A 26,258-nucleotide genomic window follows, 5' to 3' on the forward strand; every position below is an offset into this window, starting at 1 on the left:
CCGTTCTGAGTGGAAGGTAAAATGCAGGAAAGAAGGAAACAGATTCATGTGAACTGGGAACCAGAAAGTGGAAAACTGAATTAAACTGTCTGAAATTATGAGGGTGGGAAATGTGATTGGTGACCAATGGGCAAAGGTTCAAAAGGAGAAAGAACTCTGGTAAGGAGCCAATCTGCAAGGGGAGAAATAGTATTGGTTGTATAAAGAGGTTGACAGAAAAATGTGAAGGAGTCAGGGTCACTGTGAATGTAGGACTCCAAAAATCAGTGAATACCAGGATTAAGGTTACCTAATATGTACTCCCTAATATGTATCTATTACAACAGTTTTACATTTCAGAATCACACTGGTTTTTCTTTTTACAGAACTCCTACCTCATTCACTGCACAGGAGAGCCCATAAGAGGGGTGAATCGAGGCTAACTAGTGAAGGACCCATTAACTTTAGGATCCTTATGTCATCTGTTGTAAATGTTGGAAAATGGACATGGATCAAGGCCAATAAATTGTAGGAAGACTGTTCTGTGGTTACAGAAGGTGAGCGTGACCCTGGGCAGCTGGATTCCACACTGGTCTGTGCCATTTACAGATCCTCTGTGGTGCTAGTCATGTTTCTTAACCATACTTTTCACATGTGGTCTCTAACCATGCGTTCTTCATTTTCTGGGTCCCTATCCTGAGACCCTGAGGTCTGATTTGCAGAACTGTGAACCACTCACAACTGAAACAGAAGTCAACAGAAGCTGTAGTGTTTCAGACACCATGCCCCAAATCATCAGATACTTCTGACCCCGACTTTTTTGTGCCTCAGTTTTTCATCTAAAAAATGGCGCTCTCTGGGTACTAGGAAAAGGAAGAAATTCATTTTTCTGAAGTAGTAAGATACTATAGTGATGGCTACTACAGAAATAGCCATGAAAAAACTAGGAATTCTTGCCTTGTTTTCCTATCATGGTTTGAAGAATGTGCAGCAAAAGAGAACAAGGCCAGCCACTGAATGATATATTACAATACTGCTTTGCTACTCATTAAGCAAGCAGTAAACGAGGCATGGATCCCATGAAAAAATGAGGATGGAATGTAGACTATTGTGATCAGGGTTGCCAACCCAAGCCTTTTTTTTTTTTTAAATCTATAACCTGCAAATGTTTTACTGACAAACCAAACTTTTCTACTAACATATGTTTTATATAATGTGAATGCAACCTTTCCAGCCCTGGACATCAGTAATAAGAGCTGGGTTCAAAATTGGGGTTTAACACTAACTTTCTAAACTTTAGAAGAGAGCATCCATTACAGGCAGGTGGTGGCCAACAATACACAGCAGCAGCATGTGGCAAGGGGTGGAAGGAATTAGAGGGCTATAGAGGCTCCGGTAGGCCACAAAGCCCTGACAGAAAGCTTTCTGCAGGGCACCAAGATACATTCCCATTTGGACACAAGGTGCTGCTCTGCAATGACTGCCCATTAACACTTGTATCCAGCCTTATTTCAATAAAGGACCTTCAATCAAGTTCACAGTTGTTTTTTTGGTTTTTTGTTTGTTTGTTTTTTTTTTTTTTTTACAGATGGTTCAAATTTTATGGACTTTACAGACAAGAGTTTTTAGCCTTTTTTAATGGACTGTTCATAAGTTTATGGATGGTTGGCGACCCTGATTGTTAAGCATGCGAATAAGGGGGCTGAATGAAAACGGCACATCCAATTTTTTCCATTTTGACTGCTCACCTCTGCAACCTCAATATTGCCCTTCTAACAATATTTTTGTGCCTATTACATATAACTATAAAATAAATAATACAATGGACTGCAGTAACGCAAATGGAAAGGCGGTCTGCTGAGTCATGGTGGTTTCAAGAATTATGAATTTAAATTACCTGATACTTTTGTGACCAAAGTGTCACAGAAGAATTTTTTACTTTTGATATTATCCACCATTTGCACTTTATCAACACTGGGCCAGATTCAGCAGTTTACGTCATTAAACTCTCATTAAATTTCAATTTATAGCTAGGACTGTAGCTATATTCAGGTACAAATGCTAAATCAGGAGAGAGGACCTTTGCTTCAATTTTACAGTTCACTTCAGACTTGTAAAAATCTTTTCATAGAGTCATTCACTCCAGTTACAAATTTTCTTCAGGGACAACAGCAAATAACCGAAATGTTGCCAATGGCACTTTTATGTTCTCAGCTTGCAATCTCACAAAACCTCACTGAGATGCTCTCCAGGAGCATCTCTCCAGGATGGCGGTGAAGATTCCATTGTCTCACTGGAATCAAGAATAATTTTCTGAAATATCACATGACAAGTGAAAAGAATATCAAAAGCCTAGACCTTAAAGATGTTAAGAACAAAATATAATTTGATTCCTTTAAGATTGTGTTGATTGTTTTGCATGAAAGTACTTTCAAGTCAGGAGTATTCCTGGTCACATTCAAGCTCATAGATTTTTTTTTTTACTGTAACAGCAAGTAGAAAACAGCATACTAGAACCGTGCCAATCACTGCACAATTTTTATGGAAAAGTGTAACAGCAACGGTAAACACTACTGAATTTATCTGAAATAATCCCTTTTGTACCACTATGATATTAAAGGTAGAAAAAAGAACTATGTTGGTCCTAAGAACTGTGGAATAATTCCTTATCTAAGACCCTCCACAAAAGTCTAGCTTTATCTCTGCAGCACTGAGGTGCTCCACTGGAATAATGCTTATTAGACAGTGCAATCCAGAGCTCTTTCATCAGACTGCAGGAAAAACAATACTGCAGTGTGCACTGTTTCTTTTTCTTCCCCACATATACTGACACAGATATACAGTAAAATGACAACCAAATTATCTTGAAATAAACACATTATGGCAATTAGATCCTGCTACTATGTTTCACCTTTTTTACTTTGTAAGAAAATTTAACTTTTATTATTATGTGTTTTGCTACATCACAGATTAAGGGATATCAGAAACTTACTTTTTCTGGTCAGAAAGATATTTGCTGTTATTTGCTGTGTATATATTTATCACTATATAACTATAGAGATATATATCTATAGAAAGAGAGATATAGATATCTCTATCCATCCATCCATCCATCCATCCAGTGTTTTAATAACTAAAGACCGAATCCAAGTAAACTCCCAGTGATGTCAAAGGTGCTTCTGGGAGTGAAGTAAGTTTCTTGAGAGGCAAGAGGATTTCAAAATTTCAATTAATCTGTAAATGAAGAAGCATCTGCTTACTTTCTGTTCCGTTTCCTGGCTCGGCTGTAGGCTTCCAGACCTTCTGTTAGTGTCTTCAACTTCTCTGGCTCCACCTGAGTGAAGGTATGAACACCAAACCACATTACCCAGACCTGCAATTATTAAACACTGCTTTAACTTTACTGGTGGACATGCAGATGTTTAGTTTGTGGACCTTAATTTTCACTGCTTCCATTAAAAAAAAAAAAATACTATTCTCCACTACAGGAAGAAGAGCAAGATTTTTAAAATGTGTCAGTATGTTCAGACTTATAGCATTAACATGCAAAAAGTAAAAACATGACACACGAAAAGACAATTTAGAGCTAAAATAAAATTATCATTTAAAAAAGCTACTACTTTTTTCTCCCTTTGGGATAAACAATATGAATACTGTTATGAAAATCTCATAGTCCTTGTCTGCATGCAGATTTCATTCCTACGAAACTTAGATGTGCTACATAAAAATATTTTCTCTATTGTCTATTATGTACAATATAGTATTTTTGGTATACGTTAAAAGCTGTACATTACCACAAATGCCTTTACCACTCTGATTTTAAATTAAAGTCCTTAAGGCACCAATTCAACAATGCAATTAAGCACATGCTCAAATTAACTCCTGAATAGCAAATCATTTCAACATGTGTGTAAGTCCTTTTAAAGTCAAAAGAACTTAAGAACACTGCTGGAAAGGCAGGTTTTGCTGAATCATCTCATTGCCAGTTAGAGAAACATACTGGGCCAAAAGCCAGATTCAGTTATAAACAACACTCAAAGTCAACTGCAGTTACATATGCACAAATCTGTTACAGATATCATAAATGGACCACTATGTGGATCCCGGGAATTACTGATGAGGATGATGATGCTGGAAAGAACTACAGTTTCATATAGAGAGGTTCACATTTTCAAACTTAAGCAAAACATTAACCATCTAAACTTTACATGATTTTGATTAGCCTTGCTCTGTTTATAAAATCAAATCTAAAACAGATAATTTCAAAAAACAGAACAGAAAAAATTTCTTGTTAGTTTTGTTCTGCTTTTGTTAATTTTTATTATTTTTGAAAACCTAACAAAAGTCTGTGTAAAGTTTGTTGCTAACTGTAAGTTGATTTTTTGACTTCGCAGAGCAAATTCAATCATTAAATAGAAAGTTACTGATTATTGCTATGATTAATCCTGAATAAATGTTTTGAAAATGTAATATCTCTCAAAACCTAAGTAATGTGTGTCACTAAAATTAAATTCACAATGATTTTCAGAGGTGATAAGCTAATGTTAATGCATGCTGCAAGTATTAAGAACCTATGAAAATAAGGCTAACCACCATACATTTTAGTTCAAGTATAACTTTTTTTAAATGTTATGCATCTCATAATGAAATATACAGTTATGGCAAATAAGAACCATTACTGCTAAGCTCTGTCCTGGGGAAGGGGCCAATGATCCTCTTTTCAGGTGGTAGACTAAATTATGAAACAAACTGTACTTGGACATCAGTAAATACTATAACTATAAAACCCTCAAGTTTTAGTTTAAAATAGCAAATATTTCCAAATAATTTCTCTCACAATCTAACTTCATGATGGTATAAATGCATAAATAAGGACACAGAAATTACCCATGTTAAACAAGGCAATTAGCAAAACAATCACTTGAAACAGAAACAAATTCTCCTAGCAATGTTACTGCACAATGTATAAAAGACTTCTACTGATCACAGAAAAAAATTCAACAGTACCAAAGAGGTGAACTTAAAAGTACCATATTAAAAGTGCTAATGGAAGCAATGTTACTATCTATGTAGGTAGTTACCTGCAGCTAGAATTAATCACTTCAATCTTCATTTACTGTTACAGGGTATTTGAAGAGTGTGGTTTTAAAATAAAATGTTGCATTTTTCAATTTTAAAAAGAATTAAATGGCAACACTGTAATTTGTCTGAGCCTTTATCTTCAAAACTTTACCAACTGACAGAAAAATGAATACATTATTTGTAGCCCAGGCAGACTTCACAATTAAGTATATGCAACTCTCTGAGAACTGTATTCCTTAGGTCTTCTAACATAATTTTAGGATATTTTAATGGTAGACTATTTGTTTTAATAAAAACAAATATTGTGTTTGGCTGAATATGTACTGAAATTGTAAAAAGAGTTATATTAAATAGCAAAAAAAAAACCCCAACACCTTAATATTCAAATTTCTTGATGTTAAAAGTAATAATGCAAAATCTATTTTCATTTACTTTTTCAAAGAACAATTAAGATTAAACAGGTAACACAATATGGCATTAAATGCAAAGCCATGTTTAGTAGGGAAAGAAAGTTAATGGTATTATGCACCATCCACTGAAATATCCATTTACAATATATTAGTAAAACGTATGAACTATGAGACTAATTTTCAGAAGCACTGAGAAGCAATATTTACTGACTTCAAAGACAACTGTGAGAGCCCCTTCTCTGAAAAACCAGGTCTTAATCTCCTATCTACGGAAAAGAATTTATGTAGACTTGATAACAAATGGATGTGTTTATGCTTTTATGATATTCTAAACTGAATTTCCAACAGAGGTCCAATACAGTGGCATTATAAAACTTAGCACCAAGAGAAACCAAATAGTTTGATTACAGTATTATTTTGCATACTACATGCCCCCAGCTAAGACACTCACCCTGTTTTTTGGAAGACAGTATACAGAAAAAAGAGATTTGTGTATATTTGTGGCCAAGAGCTGAATGCATACATCAGCTCACTCACCCTCAGCCAGTTCAATGGCTGCTTCAAGTAACAGTGGCACCAGCTTTTGGCTGCTCAGCCAAAAATATTCAGACATCACTGCTCCTACAGGATGCATCTGGTAAATAGTGGTAAGACTTTTTTCATAGTTTTGGCTGAAGTTTAATATTTCCAACCTAGAATGGATCTGGCCACACTATAAATAAATAGAATAGTTGCTGCTCAGCCAAAAAGTATTGCCAATTCAGCAGCAGCTACGAGAAAGTTAAAACTGGATTGCACCCCTGCTGCTTGTTGGCCCTGAAAAAAGCAGCATCTATTTTGGCAGCTGTTATAAACACAGCATCTCCATGCTTCTATTCCAGTGAAGAAAATCAGTTTTCCTACTTAAGACATGCACCCCAATTTTGGAGGGATCACTTTGGGGGGAAAAAAAGGTGTGGCAGTATTCAAGCAAATATGGTAGGACACTGAAAGTAATCTTCATTATTTAACCACCAAGCAGGACCAAGCTGACTATTATCATGGCACCATGCGGGGCAGTTGGAGAATTACTTAAATTTTGAAACATTTTGTTGCATCTCTATGCCACCTCACAGATGACCTGTTCCATCCCAAACAAATATGTTGTTGATGATATTCTGGACAGATCAAACTCAGGTTGAAAATATTAAATTTCAACCAAAACCCTAGAAAAAAGTCCTGTCATTGTTAACAAGCACGCATCCTACAGGAACAGCAATATCTGAAATACCAATCTAAATTTCTTTAAGTCAGTAATATTTGGCTAGTTTGTTTACAACTTTTTCAAAAGGTGGAGAATGGGGGATTGTTCTGCAACCTTACAGATTTTAAATCTTCCCAGCTGTTTTGTTCTTACTTTCCTGCTCTTGAAGTCACAAACTCCTGCAAGACTTCAGGAGTTTCAGGCTGGACATAAGGAAGAATTTCTTTACTGTCTGAGCCCCCAAGGTCTGGAACAATCTGCCAGCGGAGGTGGTTCAAGCACCTACATTGAACACCTACAAGAGTAAACTGGATGCTTATCTTGCTGGGATCCTATGACCCCAGCTGACTTCCTGCCCTTTGGGCAGGGGGCTGGACTCAATGATCTTCCGAAGTCCCTTCCAGCCCTGATGTCTATGAAATCGATGAAATTACTGCTTAGATCTAGAAAAGATTTTCTTTGATATTATTCATTGCCACTCTTGTTAAATAGTTTAGTAAAAAGCACTCTCTCCCACTACTGGTTGTATGTGTTCCTTCACTCTTGCTCCAAGCTTTACTGGGTTTGAGACAAAAGAGAAAAAAAGAATGAAACTTCTCAAGTTTCTATTAGCAACAGCCTACCTGGGCTGGTAGTTTAAGCTCCTTTCTTCCTTTTAAAATACATGCTCCCCTCCCCCCCCCAAAACAAACAAAACAAAACAAAAAAACCCAAAAACCTAGATAACCCAAGTAAGCCATCATGACCTACTAATGTAGCCCTAATTTTTCCTTTGGAAGATTTTGCTGCTACGACTGCACTTCCTTTAATTTTCTCCTCATATTACCAGCTGCTCAAAACTAAGTATTCAGTACCAAACCAAAATCTTGAGGTCAATACTACTTTCCATTGAAGGGAAGGAAGAATATTAATAAAAAAGATTCCAGTTGCTGTATAATTAGAAACAATAGATGAAAAAACCCTAATACTCCATGTAAACTCCTTTGAAAGTGTCAAACTTTTGTCAAACTGTAATAAAACCGAAGAAGCACTTGCTGTGTTATAGACAATATACAATGTGTAACTGAACTCTGCAGCACAGCAAACTGATGCCATAGGCAAGGGAAAGAAGTTACACATAAACTGGTTTAAGTGATTGAAAATTGGCTTAAACCTGTAACAGAACAGAAGTTCAAGTGTACATAAACCACTTTCAAAATGGTCAAAACCAGTTTAAGATGAACCTGGCTGGATATAGTATCAGACTCAAGTGATTTAGGTCAAACTGGTTTATGGAACTTCTATCCCAGACCCCTTCCTGGCTGAAGTTAACTCACTGTCTCCCGTCAGTCCAGAGTGCTCTGCAGCCCTGGGCCGTGCTGTCTGCTCCAGTGGAGCAGGGACTGCTTGCCCCTCTGCTATGTGGCCTGCTTCCTACTTGTGTCTATCAGCCCATAGGGGTGGGGGAGGGGGACAGAGGAATGGACCCCCAAACCCTCCTAGCCAGGGTCCAAACAGCATGTGAGGGGAGGAAAAGCCCCTGCGGTGGGGGCTTTTCGACCCTCAGCAGCCCTTCCCCCTTCCCCTTCCCCTTCCAAGCTGCTGATTGGTTCAGTGGCTGCCACAGGAGGGAGGGAGAAGAGGTCCTCCAGGCTGGGTGCCTGCCCCTGCAGCCCAGCATGGGGCTACTGGGGAGCCCTGCAAGGGCCTCCAAGCCTGGAGCTGCTTGCCTCAGGGAGCAGAGGGAAATTCTCCCACTCCTCTGCAGCTGGTTTTGCCTACACTGCTGTGAGTCCGTGGCAAAACTAGTGCATGGGAGTGGAAGGATTTCCCTGTACACCCTGAGGCTGTTCAGGGCTATCCCTGAGACTTGCAGGGGCTGAGGCACGCAGCTGTGGGGTTTGGGAGGGGAAGAACTGCCCTCAGCTCCCTGGGGTGCCCCAGGCTGGGGGACACTGTGCTGGGGTGGGGGGGAAGCCCCTCAAGGCATGGGCCCCTTGGTACCCCTATGCTGGGCTGCATGGGCCGGCACCCAGCCAGGAAGACTCCTTTTCTCTCCCTCCCATGGCAGTCCCTGAAGTGATCAGCAGCTGGGAAGGGGGAAGTGGGAATTCCCCTCCACTCCCCAGGGCTTCCTGGGCTGGGGGGAACCTCCTGGGGGGAGGGGGGGCTCCCCCAGAGCAAGCCAGCACCAGGACAGGGGGCTCTTTAACCCCCTGTTGGGGGGACAGCAGGGGGCTGGGGACACTTAGATGAGCTGGTAATAGCTAGTAGGACTGTGCAAAACAGCTGTGTTTCAATTCGGTTTTGGATTCGGCTGTTTTGGAGGATGGTGATTCATTTCAGTGTTTTGGATCACTGCCCTGTTTCATTTTGGCTGAATCTGTTTTGAATGGGCTGCAAGATTCGCACAGCCCTACTGCCCAGCCAGGCTGGGTTTGGGGCCGGGGGCTGCAGGGCCCCAGCAGGGAGCAGAATGGGGCTGTGGATGGCTTGTCTGGGGGAGGGGGAGGGAGAAGAGGTCCCCACGTGGATCTCTGATCCCTGTCATGCCAGGTCATGGGGCAGAGAAGCAGTACAGATCGGTGAGCAAGCCTGCCATGCGACTCTGCTCCGCAGGGAGCAGAGATTTGCATCAGAGATCTCCTCGCCGCTGCTGCCCACACTGCCCCAGATCTCTGCTTCCTGTGGACCAGCAGTGCCTTGCCCAGCGACCTGGCTCTGCAGAGAGCAAAGATCCATGCTGGGGTCTTCCAAAACATTTTAGATGCCTTGTTTCAGTTTGGAGATGTTTCAGAGCTTTCTGTTTCAATTTGGATTCAGTGTTTCAGGCACTGAAACGGGTTGAGACAGCTCCAAAATGAAACTGCTGCCGAAATTTTGCACAGCTCTAAAAGCCAGCAGGCTGGGAGATGTGCTGTAGCACCCCCTGCCTACTGGCCTGGGTCAGTGCAGGCCTCCTCCTACCTTTTCCAATTGAAAGTCAGTTTGGCTGGTTATTGGTTCAACCTTTGCAACTTAGAGGAAGTTGCCTAGATTGAATCCGTTCTGCCTCAGGCTTTTTGGCTGTACTTAGTCATAGTGTGGAATACTTAACCTTTCAAAATTACAAATACTTCAAAGGCTTCTTAAGTTAGTTCCCGGAACAACAGCAATTTCAAAATTACGAACAGGGAACTACATTAAGAATTCCACCCTCTCAGGATTTCTTGGGACCCTCAGTTTCTGAAGATCTTACACACTGCAAGGTGAGTTGACTTTCTCTGGCTTCACACAAAACTACCATATTTAAGAAATGTAGCTGTACAGAAGCCTACAGAAATATTGGCTAAACAGACAGATAGATACATGTGGGTTACAATTATAAATATGAGAGTTCTCCATGTTCAATTACAATAGAAACAGTAAGTATGCCATTTTTAATTCCTCCCTTCTATAGATTCATAGAGTCTATCTTTCATGTTGCCCTGGCTTCCCACTATTTTGTCTCAAACTCTATCCTTATAATAGTTATTCACTCTATCTTTCTGTTTGGGAAAAGTTAAATTAGACAACATATTTCTGAAAGTGGAGGGACTTTTAATTGCAAAGCTGTTCAGTTACCACAGGGCTTCCTTATGCACAATGTCTCTCTTAATGAGGACATCAGTTGCTTCCACAGCATCCTGATAGTACCAAAATATTTACCTTTATATTAACAATTTGGAAGGCAATCAGAAATATATACAACTTTCATTACGTTTGTGCACCAGCATATATTCAATGTCATGCCAATGAATGTGATATTGTGCTAGAAATATTACAATTTGCACCAGAAAACACAAAAGAAAAGCAATAAGACCTATTTCAAAACCAAATTAATGGCTTGGTAGATAAAAATTTAGTTTACAAACTCAACAGTTGTTAAGGAATGCAAATAAGATTTTTTTATATTTGTGAAGGGTATACAGTCTCATTTGTTAAAATTATTAAATCACTCCTATGAAATGTATTAATTTTGTAACTTTCAAATAAATATTTGGAACCGATGACACATGGCATTTTAAGAAACGCATTACATTTTTAGTTCAGAAAGGTATTGTCTGGTAACACCACAGCAGAATCATGATACAAAATACGATACTCTTGTCTTCATTTTACATGGGTTTCCTCCTTTTTTTGGTTTGCTGTTCTGCAGCAGGAAGCAGATGCTCACATTTAAAAATTAAGGCCTAAATTTTAAAAAATGACTAGTAATTTTGGAATTTAACCTTGTAACTGAAAAAAAATTCTTATTCATGGAAATGTTATTAAACAAAGTTGATTAAAAAGCATCTTCTGGTTCAGAAAAAGTTGCGTGCACACCTTTAAATAGAGATAATGAACAAACAGAGAACAGAGATAATGAACAAACCACCTGAACAAGCAGATTAAGGCTCTGTCAAATTCTGCTTGAAACCATTCTAGCCCAAATACATTACCTTGGATAATTTACAGCAGTTTCATAACATGGTCATACTGGACTGTCTGAGGGGAAAAATCCAATCAAGCTTTATCACAGAAATCCTACTAGCAGTAGCATTAATTAACAAGTAAATATAATTGCTCACTGTGCCTAAATACAGTAAAAATGAATCAGGGAGATGGAGGAAAGATTTTTTATATGAAGAGAAGAAACCATCCAAAATGTATAGTTTCTTCCAGGCTTTTTATAAATATTACCATTTTGGATGGATTCCTTTCTTCATTTAAGAAATTATTAATCCTCCAGCTAGGTTTTGCCTTAGTTTACATAAAAAAAAAATAGCTCTATTACTTTCTGAACATTCTTTTAAAAACATTTCATTATGTATTTAACGTATGAAATACTTTTGCATTTATGAGGACTCTGAAAAAGCTGTTTTACAAATAACTGAAAATAACGATTGAAATAATTTCATTAATAAAATAGACTGATCATTCCTGGTAAGGATGGCTTCAGTTAATTTCCTGCCAAAAGTATACTCGCCAGTGGGGGACATTAGACTACTATACAAAAGAGCAAACTAAAAACATTTAATCAGTAGGAAAAGATCTTTGATTTTGTACTATTAATGCCACCATTATTATATATTTTCTGCAACAAACTAGCTGTAAACTAGTTTGCAACTACTTGCAAATTTCTCATTCTAAGCACATCAGTTTTACTTTTTGCAGTTTCTGACATTTTTAAATCCAATATAGTCTTCACTCACTAAACCAATCACTTTAAATGTGGCTGAAAAACTCACGTGGCTAAAAACAGTGAATTAAACTATTTCATGTTAAGGCAAAATATTTCTTGTGTGACGAGTCTTAGGTGAAAAATGACTTGGCAAGATACAATCAAGCCAGAATACTGTCTAATGTATTTCCATGGATCATTTGTATAAAATTTCACAGTATGTAATAACATTCCTACTGAATAAAGCGGTTCTGGTAAGTCCACCTCCTAACACTGGAATGAAAATGCATTAAAGCTGCAATTTGTAATTTAAATAAGAAACATAGATGAAAAATAAATACTAGATAACAATAAAACTGATTATGCATGTATGTATGTGTGGATGCACATGTATATACCTTCCCCTCCTCAGCGTTTTGTTGACATGAATTGTGAACTTCTTCTTCTCTTACTAATTTTCCAGGCCATGAAGTCAGTCCTTTGATTTGGCCCCAGACCAAGTCGCCAACGTTAAACGTCCTCGGCCTATAATGTATCAGCTCATTTGAAGAAGGGGAATCTGGATTCCTTAGGTCATCTTCACTACTGATGCTTTTAGCATCTGAAGGGCTAGGCACACACCCATTAATGCTTTTGGCATTAAAATCTCCATTATAATGGATATAGTCTTTAACTAGAGAACTTTCCAAACTATTTGAGGAACTTGGAGATTGCTCCTCCAGGACTAGGTCTTGTTTAGAAGTGTTCAGCAACTCTCCAAACCCTCTACTTTGTTGAGGCCTATTTCCATTTATGTGTGCACAGCGTTCCACAGTGTTCTCCAGTCTCTCCTTAAAACTCATCATAGTTCTCTTGTAATTGTTATACCTGAAATTCTCCTCCAATATTTTATCAGTTTGACAGTTTCGCTGTGGCAACAGTATCTGATGCTGCTCACCTTGTAATAATGGCAGTGTGGAAATGTTATTGGGCCTTTCATGAGAAGGACTGCTGTGGATATGAGCTGAATGATCTAAAAATTCATCACACTTCCATCTATTTATCTCACCTCCAGGGCTTTGCTCCCCTTCCCACTGTTTTTTGGGTGTGTTGCAAGTTGTTGCTTTGTAATACTCAAATACATCCCCTTCAGTTAAATTTTTACTATGTTCTGAATTCTTCAGTATTCTCGTTCCTCTAGTGTTTCTTATCCTACCTTCATGATCAGAAACGCTAATGTTTCTTCCATGGATAACTGCACTGACAGCACTAGATAGGTTTAATGGGTCACCAATTGAGGCTGTGAAGGCACTCATGGCACTCAGAGCTGGAATGGGACTCATTTGTGTTGTACTGCTAACTGCGGTGGTGATTACTACTTGCATTCCTTTGCTTGCAGCATCAACAACTGCTTTGTAGATAGCATCCACCGAAGCATCACCCTGAGCAGCTGTGTTGAGGTTATCCTTTGCTTGTTGTCCTAGAGGTTGTTCAGTTCTTTGCTGCAAATCACAAGATGTTTCTTGAAAAGGAGGAAGTGTAGTGTTGGAAGTCTCAGGAATTGGTGTCATCCCCATTTGGGTGATCATTCGCTTGTTTAGGAGGGCAGCATCTTCCTGCATTCTCACCTTAAAAACATAAAGAACAAAATATATAAAAAATGATGGGGGTTTTGATGCTTCATTGCAGAAGATACATTTCATTTCATCCAGGAACTATCATGGTGACCATAATGACTCTCTGTTTACACATAAATGACAGTAACTTTGCCTTAGTTATCCACTAATGAAAAGGATTCATATTAACTGAAAAAAAATCAGAAAATAAGAAGGTAACTCAAAACATAAAGCATTAATGCATACAAGACTAGTTTTCATGCTGTTTCTTATTTCAAGAAACAGACCTTTGAATCAATACATAGTACTTTAGATGACTGTACTTTCAGAATAATCTTGTTCTTGTGGCTCAATTTCCACTTCCCCTCTTAAAACCCCTTCACTGGTTTCCTTTCTTTTTCTGTTTGAAGTCCAAGATCCTTACGCTCACTTTCAGTGTCCTAAGCAACTACTCGCACACTTCTGCTTTTGTACCCAGATTTATTTCCTTGTATTCCCCTTAGTCTATTTCCCTATAAGGCCCATAAACACTCTGTCTCCACACATCCTGCACGCTGCATTTCTTTTGTTGCAGACTACTATACTTTGCCTGAAATTCCTTCTTATTCCTCGCATACAAGTTGCTACCTTTCCCTTCTTAAATTCTTCTTTTAGTAAGTCTCCCTACTTTAATCCCTCAATAATCGTATCTGCAATACTTTGCTCTGAGGCTCTAATTCCATGCATCATCTGTGTCACGGTAGAATGTCTAGCAAGTTAGATTTTGAGGAATCCTGTCTTTTATATTTTCAATCTGTCACGTACACAGCAAACTATGATAACACACAATATTAATTCTAGTGCAGTCTATGGAGACAAGAACACTCACCTAGTGAAGACAAAATATTTGCAATGGTTTCTTTATTCATATGATTTAGGACTCAAAAGAGAACACACAGAGATATGGCCAATATAATGCACATGTTTAAAATATGTTAAGTGCCTATAGATAGAGGACAACAATTTTGCAAGGAAATGTCTAATTGTCCAGACTGACAAAATGATGTACTTTTTCTTTCCTTCTTAAAGAATAAAAGCTTTCCTGGCACTATAACATGTACTTCTGCAGCCTTCATGTTCTAAAGTTTGCAGCACTATAACACTAATTTTTGTACTTAGCTTAGTTGAAATTTTCCTTGTCGTTCTGTCAGGTTAACACTTGAACTCACATTTATCCATAATTGGCTTTTTGAGCGGGGGGAGGGGACAGGGGAGGTAACAGGGGGCCTGATTTGTAAAATGCCAATACATTAGGGTAACAAGCTGTGAAGAGACTGTTTTTGGGTTTATTTTTTTAACATCTGTTCCCACCTTCCCTCCCCCCACAAAAAAAAATCAGAATGTGGAGAACACAATTTTACTTGCTGAGAATTTTTACATATACTTAATAGCAATTTCATTTTGCTTTCTACCTGAAAATTCTGAAACAGACATGCCATGGGGTTTGGGTTGCTAGCTGGTCCAGGAATTGAGGGCTGCCCTTGAAATCCCTGGATATTCTGATACCCCTGGAGAAGCTGCTGCTGCTGCTGATTTGAAGGAAACATCTGATTGTTGTTTAACAGTGACTGGAGATGAGTCAGTTGATGGTTATTCAAAGTAGTGTTTATTGATGACATGTCACCTGCAAATCCAAACACATGGAAATATAAGTCAGCATAGTTTTCAAGAAGTAATGAGAGCTTCCTTGAGGCATGTTTTAAACGAATGGTAAGCAACTGTTGAAACTTCCTGTGTAACACAACTTCTGCCTGAAATCTGTTCCTCAAGGGACATGTCTCCTACTACTTATTTCTTCACTTCTTCAACACATTCCTTTTACTTGTAATATCTACATGGACTCTTTGTAAAGGATTCTGACATTACTGTTTTTTTCCTCAGGAGTGATATAGTCATATACAGCAGAATAAGCTTTAGTAATCTGGTTTCTTAGAATTTTATTCTTAGTTTTTATAGAGCAACTGCTTTATACTGTACCAGAAAGGAGAAAACTTCCAATAGCCACAATGCTACAGTTGGACCTGGATGTACAATTTTCCAGGGGTTCTTGAATGCAAAAATATGCACACTATCTCTATTAGTTATCCCTTTTCTAGACTCAGATGATACATAAATCTAGTAAGAAGCAAAAATAGTCTTAAAAAATCTGAATTATCTATCACATAAAGGTCACTATATAAATTTAATAGAAAATAACAAGATCCCAATTGAGAAGAATATAAACACTTTACTAAACCTGACCCCATTAAATTACTACTAAAAAATACCCTAAGTAAAACTAATAAGCCCTAAAAAGTTGATCTAGTAGTTTGATTTTTTTTTTGAGTTAACTGGACATTCTACATATGGAATGATAATCAATAGAGATATTATTTCAGATAGAAAATTAATCCTAATTTAATAACAATTCTAGTGGTAAATTAAATGTCTATTGTAGGTTCACAAAAAACAGGGCTAAGTTCACAGCAACAATTTTGTAATTTAAGCAACTAAATTATAATACTTTTCAGCTCTATGGCATTACTTTATTCCTTTTACTGGTATACTGATTGTCCAAACATACAAGAACACAAAATCTATCAACATTCCGGGTAAATTGGTCAAGGGAATAAAGGCAGAGGAGAACAGCTAAGTTTTATAATTTTTTTATTCTGTAGGTGCTCGTTAAGTGTGATACTCTTGTTTCTAAGCTACAAGCAGAACTGAAAAACACTGAAGTATGACAACATAAATATACTGTAAAGGGCTAGAAGGGAAACCTACTTTACTGAATTTGTGCAAGGATTTTCCTAGAGTGCTTTATGTACTACTTTATAGGAGGTGTGCTATAGTTTTGACATATTTTTGATACAGATGGAAAAATGCACTTGGCCATTTTTCATCTATTGCACAGCTACTCATACAAACCCTGTGATGCCACATACATTTGGAATAAAATACTGCATCCCAAACATGCACCTGCACTTTTTTTTTCTTGAAAAATAAAAGGAAACCAATTGTCTGACTGAATTTTAACGTGTGAAGAAGCTTTAGGTGGCATCAGAATTAGGGAATGGAAGATAAAATTATGTCCCCAAACAGTTGCTGATTTTTTTTTTAAAAAAAGCTACTTAAAATTTCGTGCAAAACTATTTGTTTTTCTCTAAAGATGTTAAACAAGCTATGACATACAAAAAACTTTTAGAAATAGTATGATGAAATGTAATCTTTAAAAATAGAAACTAGAATCAGAAACTCCCCCCGAACCAGTTTTTCTTTTTTTTTTTTTTTTAAATCTGTGAAAAAATTTAACTTACCAAGTAGACCTGTCCCCAGTAGAGGGTTAAGTAGCTGTGGCACCACAGAGTTACTGTTGAGTTTAGCTGGACCAGATGCATTCCCAGCACTATTAGATATGTTCAGCAATGTTTCTGCCATTGACACCACTGCTGTCCCACCAAGTGTTGAGACAGACAGTGCTGCCACTGCTGATGATGTAGTGGTTGTGGTAGTGGTTGCCTGGGAGGAGGTTGCTATGGAAACCTCTGGATGATTAGCTGTGTTGCCCGATGCAGAGTTCAGGACACCTCCCACCAGCTGGGGATTCAAGGCCATTAATCCTGAGGCCCCAGTGACAGCTGGGAGGAGCAGGGGGTTGGAAGTAGTATCAGTACCTGAAAAGCTTGGCATAGGGTTCCCCAGGGGGTTGGTTAAAAGGGTCTCAGCTCTGTTGCTGTCTGACTGATTGCTTGGCAAATGGTCTGGTGGGGCTGTCATCTGTACTACTGAGGGTAAAGTGTTATTTTGCTGTTGCTGCAACAAATCTGAGATGGTCAAATTGAAAGATGGTAGGGGAAGCATGGCAGCTGCTTGGGCTTGGTTCTGAAGCAGGGCTGCTAGAAGCTGAAAATGAACAGGTTGTAATACCTGTCCATCCATGTCACTGGAGAGAAACGCTAAAGCAGCATTTACATTCGGGTTGAGAAAACCTAAAGGGTTGAGGTTGACCTCAGACTTGCCTTCTCCTGCTGAAGGCTGTAGTATATTTAATAGATTCTGGTTTAGGAGATGTTGTTGATTCACTGGCAAAGAGATAGGTAGAGAATTGAGGAGGTTTTGATTCAAAGAGTGCGGAAGATTGTTGTTTGAAGAGCTGTTTTGTGGAAAATGAAGTGCATGTTCATGGCCAACAAAAGGGAAATCACTCCCAATGGGCAGTTGGCTCTGAAGTGGGTTTCCAGCTGCAGTGGTGACTATAACACCATCTTGAAGAACCGATGTTGTCTTTGTGATGGCAGGTTGGCTGGTGCCAGCTATGGCTATGGATGATGATGGTCCTGATGGTCCTGAATTCCCTGCAACATGAAACAAAAATATTAATATCCACTGAAGGACAAATATTATCACAGTTTTAGTAACAGCCACATCCAAGAACAGGTGTGTACGCTCATACACTGGAGACAGATTTCTAACAATATGGTTTCAATATTTTAATATAAAAGAATTTCCAATGAATTATTTCAGACATTACACATTCCCACACCACAACTGGTATGAAATAAAACCACTTATGTTTCTTTTAAAACTCATCAGCAAAAATTTGGTTATGAGAGCATTAGTATTCAATATATTTTAGATCAGACATGGACTGAAAAGTATCTATCCTTTGGATTCAGTTTTGGATTAATACCAAATATAGTACCAGAATGAAGAAGTAGTGGTAGATTAAATGCCTAGTGGTAAAAATTATGATTACATGATTAGAGTACAAAACCAAGAACCAGGACTCACAAGTCCAACTGCAGATAGATATTCTACATATCTGCAAAACAATCATAATAAATACTTCCCCAATGGTATAGTGAGGCTTTGTGAATTATTGTTTTAAAACACGGTTGAGATTCTTGGAAGAAAGTATTAACATTGTTAAAAAGTGATATTTAATTAATTCTAGAAAACATTATGGCCAGATAGAAGTTGCTACAGAAAACAACAAACAGATTTCGCAAGGAGAAGCTAAAATCATTTGGGTGGCCTGGGATGATCTGTCACTTGGAAAGGGAAGAAAACTAAATCTTGCCTTAGCAGATTTAGCATAAAACATTTTTTTTGTTTTGTTTTTTAATAGGCATGCCCATTGCCTTCCTGTTTCTGCATATCTGTGTATTACTCCCGACTCTAAATCAATTGTTATTCTAGCCAAAATTATTTAATTTGACAATGGTTTATACAAGAGAGGAGCAGAAGAAATAAAACTCAGTGTAAACACCTTTGAAATATTCTTCTCCATTTTATTCAGTGATATGGAAAGATGCCCTTGGTCTCAAAAAATACAAACACTAAAAAGGTAGATTATTCTGATAGTAGCAAAAACATAACGTACTGTTTATTCTACTGAGTAACTGCACCAAACTGCATTGTGTAACCACTTGATCAGATAAAGATTGGAATGCTTCAATTATTTATTTGATTTATATGTGCCCTTCCCAACAAAGGCTCAGGGTGGCTCAACAGGAAAACAGAATTACTTAAAACAGAATAACTTAAAAACATCAAAATTATTTTGTTTAGCATTCATGAGTTCACTTGTACAAGACTCAGAGTGGACATGAGAAATAACTAACACATTTTAGTAACTTCTAAAAAAATTCTTAAAATAAACTTGTTTGAAACACAACATTTTAAAAACCTTTCAGAGCTAAAATGAAGTGCTCTGCATTCCACTGAAGGCAAGGAAGCTCCCATTTTTATCTCTGAATTAATAGGTAAATAGCAGTCTACCAGTGATTCAATACTGAATACTGCAGGCCCTGTTCATAGGCTAAAGTGAAAAAGTGAGGATAAATTCCACACTGGAAGAAAAAAAGGAATTTTTTTTTCTGGAAGTGTTTTTGGTCTTTTCTTTTCTTTCTTTCTTTCTTTTTTTTTTTAAAGGCAGCTATTTTATGCCAGCCAGAACTTGCCCTCATTTTCAGAGCATTTAGGCAGATTTTGTTATTGATAAAACCAGTTGTTTTGAATATACCATTTCAGTCCTGGACAGAAAGCATATGAGAGAATTAGAAGAGCTCAGAATAGAAGGACTTGTATTATTATTTTTTTAACAAGTGTTTAACACTTCTAAAATTAGGCCTTTAGAAAATACTTTTTTGATGTAGTGGCAGGGAACAGTGGTTTCTAGCATGCCCAGCCCGCTTGCTCCTGCTCTACACATATAAACTCACCAAACTGAGCCTCCGAGTGGGGCTAAGTGTACACTTTAAGCCATGGGTCTCAGGCATGCTTACTGGCATACATTCAGCACTGCTTTCATGCTTTATTTCCAGGAGCAAGGGAGGAGAAGTGCTGCAGGGCCTGTTCTAGGTGTCCCTTGAGTCACCAAACTGCAGAAAATTAGCAGTTGTTACTAACCAGTTGTATGAGTTTGTTTCAAAGGCCCCTGGCAAATGTTATACTTAAGATGTGATTAACTAGTTAATCACATCTTAATTTATCAGGCCATGTATTAATGCAGTTAATGGCATGATAAAACAAGGAAAACCCCACAAAGGTGCTACACAAAATAGATGTAATAGCTTTATGGCTGGTTCCTGTCACACCATTAAATTGAATGTGTGGCCAGGCTGATTGGGAGTCCCATTCTCCAGGGTATGTGAGAGCCCTGGACTCCACTGTGCTCCAGAGGCTAATAGTACTGATCAGCTGATTGCCACTCCCAGTTTTGGGGACCCATTGGAGACAAGGGCTCCAATATGCCCTGGGGGCTCAGGGCCACTGCTGCCACTTCCAGCTGCAGGGGTGCATCAGAGCCCTTGTCTCCAATATGCTACCCTGGCTACCAGGGGCAAGAGAAAGACATATCATTAATACTACAAATACTCAACATTCATGGCATAGTCCCTGCTGATGTTGCTGGCTCTTGATAAATCCTTTTGGTCAGACTCAATGTTTTCATCTCTGTACTGTATAGTCCTAGTTGTGTTTTGGAGGCAAACAAGAATTTGGATGATCTTAAACCTATTGACACTTATAATCTGATGCATCACAGTGAGATCCATGGATCTATTTCAAAACTAGATAAGCCAATCACCCAAATACTATTTTCCAAAAAATAGTAGGATGAGAGCAGAGAACAGACTGTGTCCCTTAGTCAAGAAACATCTTGACCCAAACAGGCAACTTTAGGCAGGCAAAACTATAATGAAACCTGGTTGGATATGGAAGGGTGGGGAACAATGACAGTTGATTACTTTTGTTTCCTTCAAACCTAAAGAACGATCATTAAAAGAGAATGAACCATGGCACCATCTAAGCACTGCACTGGTCTCACCCAAATGTCCAACATGGATATTTGCTTAATGTAAATCCCAGCTGAACACCAACATTTAAAAGAGACAGATGGGAGATGCTGGGACTTAATGAGGGCTGAGTGAGACTCAAAAGCTAAAAAAAGGACAATCCTTGTTTGGGTAAAGGTGCAGCTGAATCAAGATGTTCTGTACTTTAGCATCCCAAATCCACAACATGCCCAAAATGTTGGTCCCTTACTGGGAAAAAGATTCTTATATTAGGTGCAGCTTTTACAGTAAAGGCTTACCAATAAAATGAGAGTAAGAAAGGATTTTTGGTTGTAGCTGTGTTGTTTCAATGACATAGGCAGGAAAGCTTCTTTGGGTAAATGTGATATCTTTTATTAGACCATCCGAGTAGTTGGAAAAAAGTTCTTTGTAAGCTTTCAGGCACAAGCACCCTTCTTCAGGCATGGGGAGTCTGCTATTCTGAGATCTCCAAGGAATGAAAGAAGCTAAAAGTGTGAGAGGATGTCAGTGAGAATGTAAATAGATAGAAATTAGGAAAACAATGGGTAAGTACTACCAAAGGTAAACCAAGGAGACTTTACCATAGTTGAGTTCTCCAAGGTAGAAAAGAGGCAGTCTGTGAACAAGTAAATAACTGGAAATTAGAAAGACCAAGGGTATAAAAGGAGGGGAGGGCATGGTCTAGATCTATTAGGTGTGGTTTGGGTCATAGGGAGTTTGCATCTGGTGATGAGGCTAGCAAGGTTTGGTGTTTGTTTAAAGGCCAGGATGGGTGGTTCTGGAAAGATTTCTTTATGACACATTACATTTATTTATGATGCATTAAAACCTTCCTGACCTTACCATTTACACTTTTATTTGCCCCCATTTCTCTCCTCCCCTCCTTTTCTACCCTTTGTCTTTCTAATTTCCAGCTATTTACTTGTTCACAGACTGCCTCTTTTCTACCTTGGAGAACTCAAATACAGTAGTCTCCCTTAGTTACCGTTGGCATTATTTCCCCCCTCCCTTCCCTTCTCTACACATTGTTTTCCTAACTTCCACCTATTTACATTCTCACTGATACCCTGTCATCATAGCAAGAGGGAGAAAATATTATTTGGGAGGCTGGGTAAAACTTAAAAATACTTCTACACCCACACAGAGACACAAACACAGACAGACGGATGCACACATGTACACAGACACAGATACACATGCACAGATACACAGATGCACACACAGACAGGCACACACACACACACCACCCAGTAGGTAAGTGTGTAGGGGGGAAAAGGGCACGGGGGAGGGATGGGTGGGTGGGGGTGCAGATCAGTGCCCCTGCAGTGAGGGCGGAATGGGGCTGAGGCAGGGGCTGGGGTGAATGGGACCCCGGGGTGGGTCATGGGAGGGTCAGAGCCGGGGCGGTTGGTCCAGGAGTGTGTGTGGGGTGGGGGGGAAGGTCCTGCCGGATCTGTGCACAGTGCATCATGGAGGCAGGCTGCCTGCTGAGCGCTGGGCTCTGTGCCGCCCTGCTGCTGGTGCCTTGGGAGCCACTTTGCGATGCCACATGCCTCCTGTCACCAGGCAGGCAAGGGACGTGGTGCAAGCACAGCCAGCATGCAGGAGGCATATGGCATCCAGTACCCCTGGATGAGCCGCCCAGGCTTTGACCCTTTCACAACTCACCCCAGGACCCCATTCATCTCTGCCTCTGCCCCACTCCCTCCTTTACTGCAGGGACCTCAATCTGCCCCCCTGCCCCCATGACCCTTCCCTCTTACACATTTACCTGGTGCTGCTCCACAACCAGCCAGGCTGAGTTCCTGCCATGTACAAGCTTCAGCTGCTTGTCTGTGTCTGTGTATGCCCCTCCCTTGCTTGCAGCCGCCTGAAGCCTGTGCCCAGACTGTCCTGCAGTGTTCTGCACTGCCACTGTTGCCCTGAGTTGTTTTTTTTTTTTTTTTGGGGTGGGGGGCGGGGAGGGAGGATAAGCCCCGTTAGGCCCAGTCTTCCGCTGTCTATGGCTTTTGCACTTTTAGCTTCTTTCAATCCTTGGAGATCTTAGAATGGCAGAGAGTCCCTGTGCCTGAAGAAGGGTGACTGTGCCCGAAAGCTTGCAAAGAAACTTTTTTCCAACTACTCAGTTCATCTAATAAAATATATCTACCCATACAATCTTGTCTGCTTAAGCAAGAAAGAAGATGAAGTTCTGCAAAACAGAAGAACTGTTAACGCTGATGTCCTTTATTTAGCAAATGACAGTAAAGGACTGTTCATGTAATGCAAGGAGAAGCACAGGTACCCAGGCCTGTAAGAAATACACCTTTTGGATTTCCTAGAGCAGGGGTAAGCAAAATGTGGCCCGCAGGCCAGATGTGGCCCTCCAGGCCATTCATTCTGGCCCGCAGGGCCCCATGAAAATTTAGAAAATTAATATCTATTTACCCCTGGCTGCCTGTCATGTCGCCTTCGATGGGTCGCCAAAACTCAGTAAAAGGCCCTCTCCCAGAAATAATTGCCCACTCCTGTCCTAGAGGGTCAATAAAGTTAAAAGATGTAAGACAACAGAATGCCCACTGGAGATTTTTTTTCTCTATGGAAAAAGCTAGTCACTTGATGGACACAATGTGTTTAACATTTTACTGCTGTGAATTACTCACTCATTTTTAAAAAGGCAGATTTATTTTTCTTTTAGAAATGTATCTCCACACATTTTACTATGCTGCATCATAAAACTTATCACTGTTTTTAAGCAGATGGATTACACTGAACAAATATTTATTCAGAAATAAAATCTCATTACAGAAGCTTGACTACACTACATTTACAAAGTTAAAGTTTAAAAGTGAGAGTCCCTTTTTGCTAGTGCACCAGCATTGTTTAGCTAACAAATAACAGTAAATGAAAAAGAAAAAGACACATACACACTATGAAATAGATCATTCAATTTTTCAGTGAAAGAGTAGATGGCTGACAATCTTAATGGATGTTACATTAATTTTGAAGTGCTTAATATGTTAAATAGCAACATAAAATAAGTTCTTTTTTGCACTGATTTTAATATTTATGAGTTACTTAAATTAAGTATCCATCATGCTACTAGAAGGTAGAATAAATAAAAATAAAAATGCTGAATTAGGGATATAGAAGTCAGCTCTTGAAAAATTTTTGAAATGTATTACATCATATAAAACTTACATTATAAAATAATATCTGAAGTGCAAGATACTTTTGTTTTAATTGTATAGGCTTTATTTTAAGGTCTTTATTTAAGTTTCAACTGAAGTCAGGGTTCATCTGAGTGAGGAATGAGTGAGAACTAAGTGAGGAGCACAGGTTTTGACTCTGTATCACCTGAAAATAACGGAATGAGGGAGTATCTTATTGTATTAATTAGGAAACCTGATTTTTAGTCTTCACTATACCATGGACCAATTGAATGACCTTTGGCAAATCCTTATCTAATAATTTCCATCTATAGAATTAGGCCACAGAGAAATGTGCAAGGAGAGAGATCTCTGCTTCCTAGCCCAAAGGTATGCTTGGTTTTGGGGAAGCATGGAGAGAGACTTCTACAAGAATATGAAAAATTGTGGCACTTGTTAGAGCAGGGGAAATTAAGTCCAACTGTCTGGGGCTTACTTCAGATGCAAGAATTAAAGCTTGATAGGAAAGGGGTAAAGATCTATTTGGATGAAAAAGCACCTCAAACAGGACATTCAGAGTAAGCAGAGAATTCACAAGCAATAAAAAAAAAGGATTGATTGGGGAGAAGAACTATCTTTTAGAGATCTGAAAGTCCAGAAATAAAATGAAGGTGCCAAAAGTTTCATTCAGTTGGACCTTGAGAAGAAGATCAGAACAAACAGTCAAAGGTTCTTTGGTCAAACAAAAAAGAGAAGTAGGAGAACTGCTATACACTGAATTTACGGTGAAGATTAAGACTAATACAGTTATGGTTTAAGTACTAAACAAATACTTTACTTCAGTCTTCAATAAGAATAAAGATGTGTGTGAGGCTAAGAGAAGGATGTGAGGAATGACAATGGGAATGTGAATGAGAGGTATGCTAATGGAAATTACTACAATCGGAAGTGAAAGCATAATTTATATTGCTCACTATAATAAAATCAGGGGGACGGATAATCTCCATCTCAGAATAATGAAAGAATTGACACATTAAATAGCAGCTCCTCTAGAATGACTCTTCAATGAATTAAACTATTCAGGGATAGGGCCATACGACTGGAAAATAGATATAGTTCCTACATTTTCAAAAAGCAAAGAAGAAATATACATGCAACTGTACACCCATTAGTTTGACATCAAAACTATGCAAGCTCTTATAATAGAGAGTAAAAGAAAGAATAAAGGGCATGGAGGTAAATAGAAAATAGGACAGAATTCAAGACTTTTATCCAAGGAAGATCACCTCAGACAAATTCAATATCCTTCTAAAAACATACTGACAGACACTGATCCAACATCACCCCAATGTTTAAAAAAGATAAAAGAATTAAAGATGCTGTCATTCTGATATTCAGGTAGTGAGACTTTCCTCAAACTTCTTTTTCTGAGATTAATAAAGCACCCTTTTGGCTTAAAAAGATGTAGTTTTGAAGTACAAAACTACAAACAACAAAAGGTCATTACAACACCGCAATTCACTGAAATGAGACGTGAAGGTTGTGTCAGATCCCATATACAGACTTGAAAAAGAATAAGATGGACTATTTAAATCACTATTTGTCATTTGGCTCATTCTTTGAAGAAACAAGAGGAAAATGGATCTCTTTGTCGGTGAAAAATTTTAAATACTGTGCTAATGAGGAAAACCAGTTTGGCTTCTCTCTAATACACTACAGACTCTTTTATAATCCCTGGGTGTATTCATATTACTCGAATAGAGAATAACAGCCAAAATCAAATAAAATTCCCCCTGTTCTTTTGTTAATGTACGATTATATATTGTTTCACGTTATTTATTTTTGGTATCGTCATATATTATATTCTGTTTTAATTGTCTAAATTGGTAGAATGTGTAATCTTACTGCACGCTTTTCCCATAACCATATATTATATACTTCTACTATTATATTGTATGAAATTTTATTTTCAGTTTTACTGTATTGCTTTAGCAAAAACTAGAAGCAAACTACTACTACTGTTCAAAATAATTCAATATCCTTCTATGACAGGAAAACTGACTTCTTAGGCAAGGGTAATGTAGTGGACCTTGTCTACACAGATTTAAAGCAAAGCGTCCAATATTGCGCCTCATGGTAAATAATTAGCTAAAATAGAAAATACTATAATTGTAAGGTGAATAAAGAGTTGCCTACGAGGAGATTACAAAGTTTATAGTGAAAGAGAGGTATCTGCTTGAAAAAAGATTTGATTGGAGAGTGATCTTCCTCGGGATTGGTCTTGGGAACTATTCAATTTAAGATTTTCATCACGTTGGTACAG

General features: G+C 38.5%; 1 protein-coding gene across 6 annotated transcripts in view; it reads right to left on the bottom strand.

Moving 5' to 3' along the window:
- The window catches only part of MBD5 (methyl-CpG binding domain protein 5), a 282,828-nt gene that overhangs the window by 19,745 nt on the left and 236,825 nt on the right, over positions 1 to 26,258 (bottom strand). For 3 of the 6 annotated variants that reach the window (XM_090045804.1, XM_090045802.1, XM_090045803.1), the window contains 4 exons: positions 16,806 to 17,843; positions 14,922 to 15,133; positions 12,274 to 13,482; positions 3,240 to 3,352 (listed from right to left, as the gene is read on the bottom strand). In XM_090045804.1, coding sequence (XP_089901930.1) covers positions 3,240 to 3,352; positions 12,274 to 13,482; positions 14,922 to 15,133; positions 16,806 to 17,843 — 2,572 coding nt within the window. The remainder of the gene's footprint in view (positions 1 to 3,239; positions 3,353 to 12,273; positions 13,483 to 14,921; positions 15,134 to 16,805; positions 17,844 to 26,258) is intronic. The other 3 variants (XM_090045807.1, XM_090045806.1, XM_090045805.1) reach the window with 3 other exon arrangements.

Source organism: Crocodylus siamensis, chromosome 4, assembly GCF_052110815.1.
Source record: "Crocodylus siamensis isolate JL-2025a chromosome 4, ASM5211081v1, whole genome shotgun sequence".
Taxonomy (NCBI): Eukaryota; Metazoa; Chordata; order Crocodylia; family Crocodylidae; genus Crocodylus; species Crocodylus siamensis.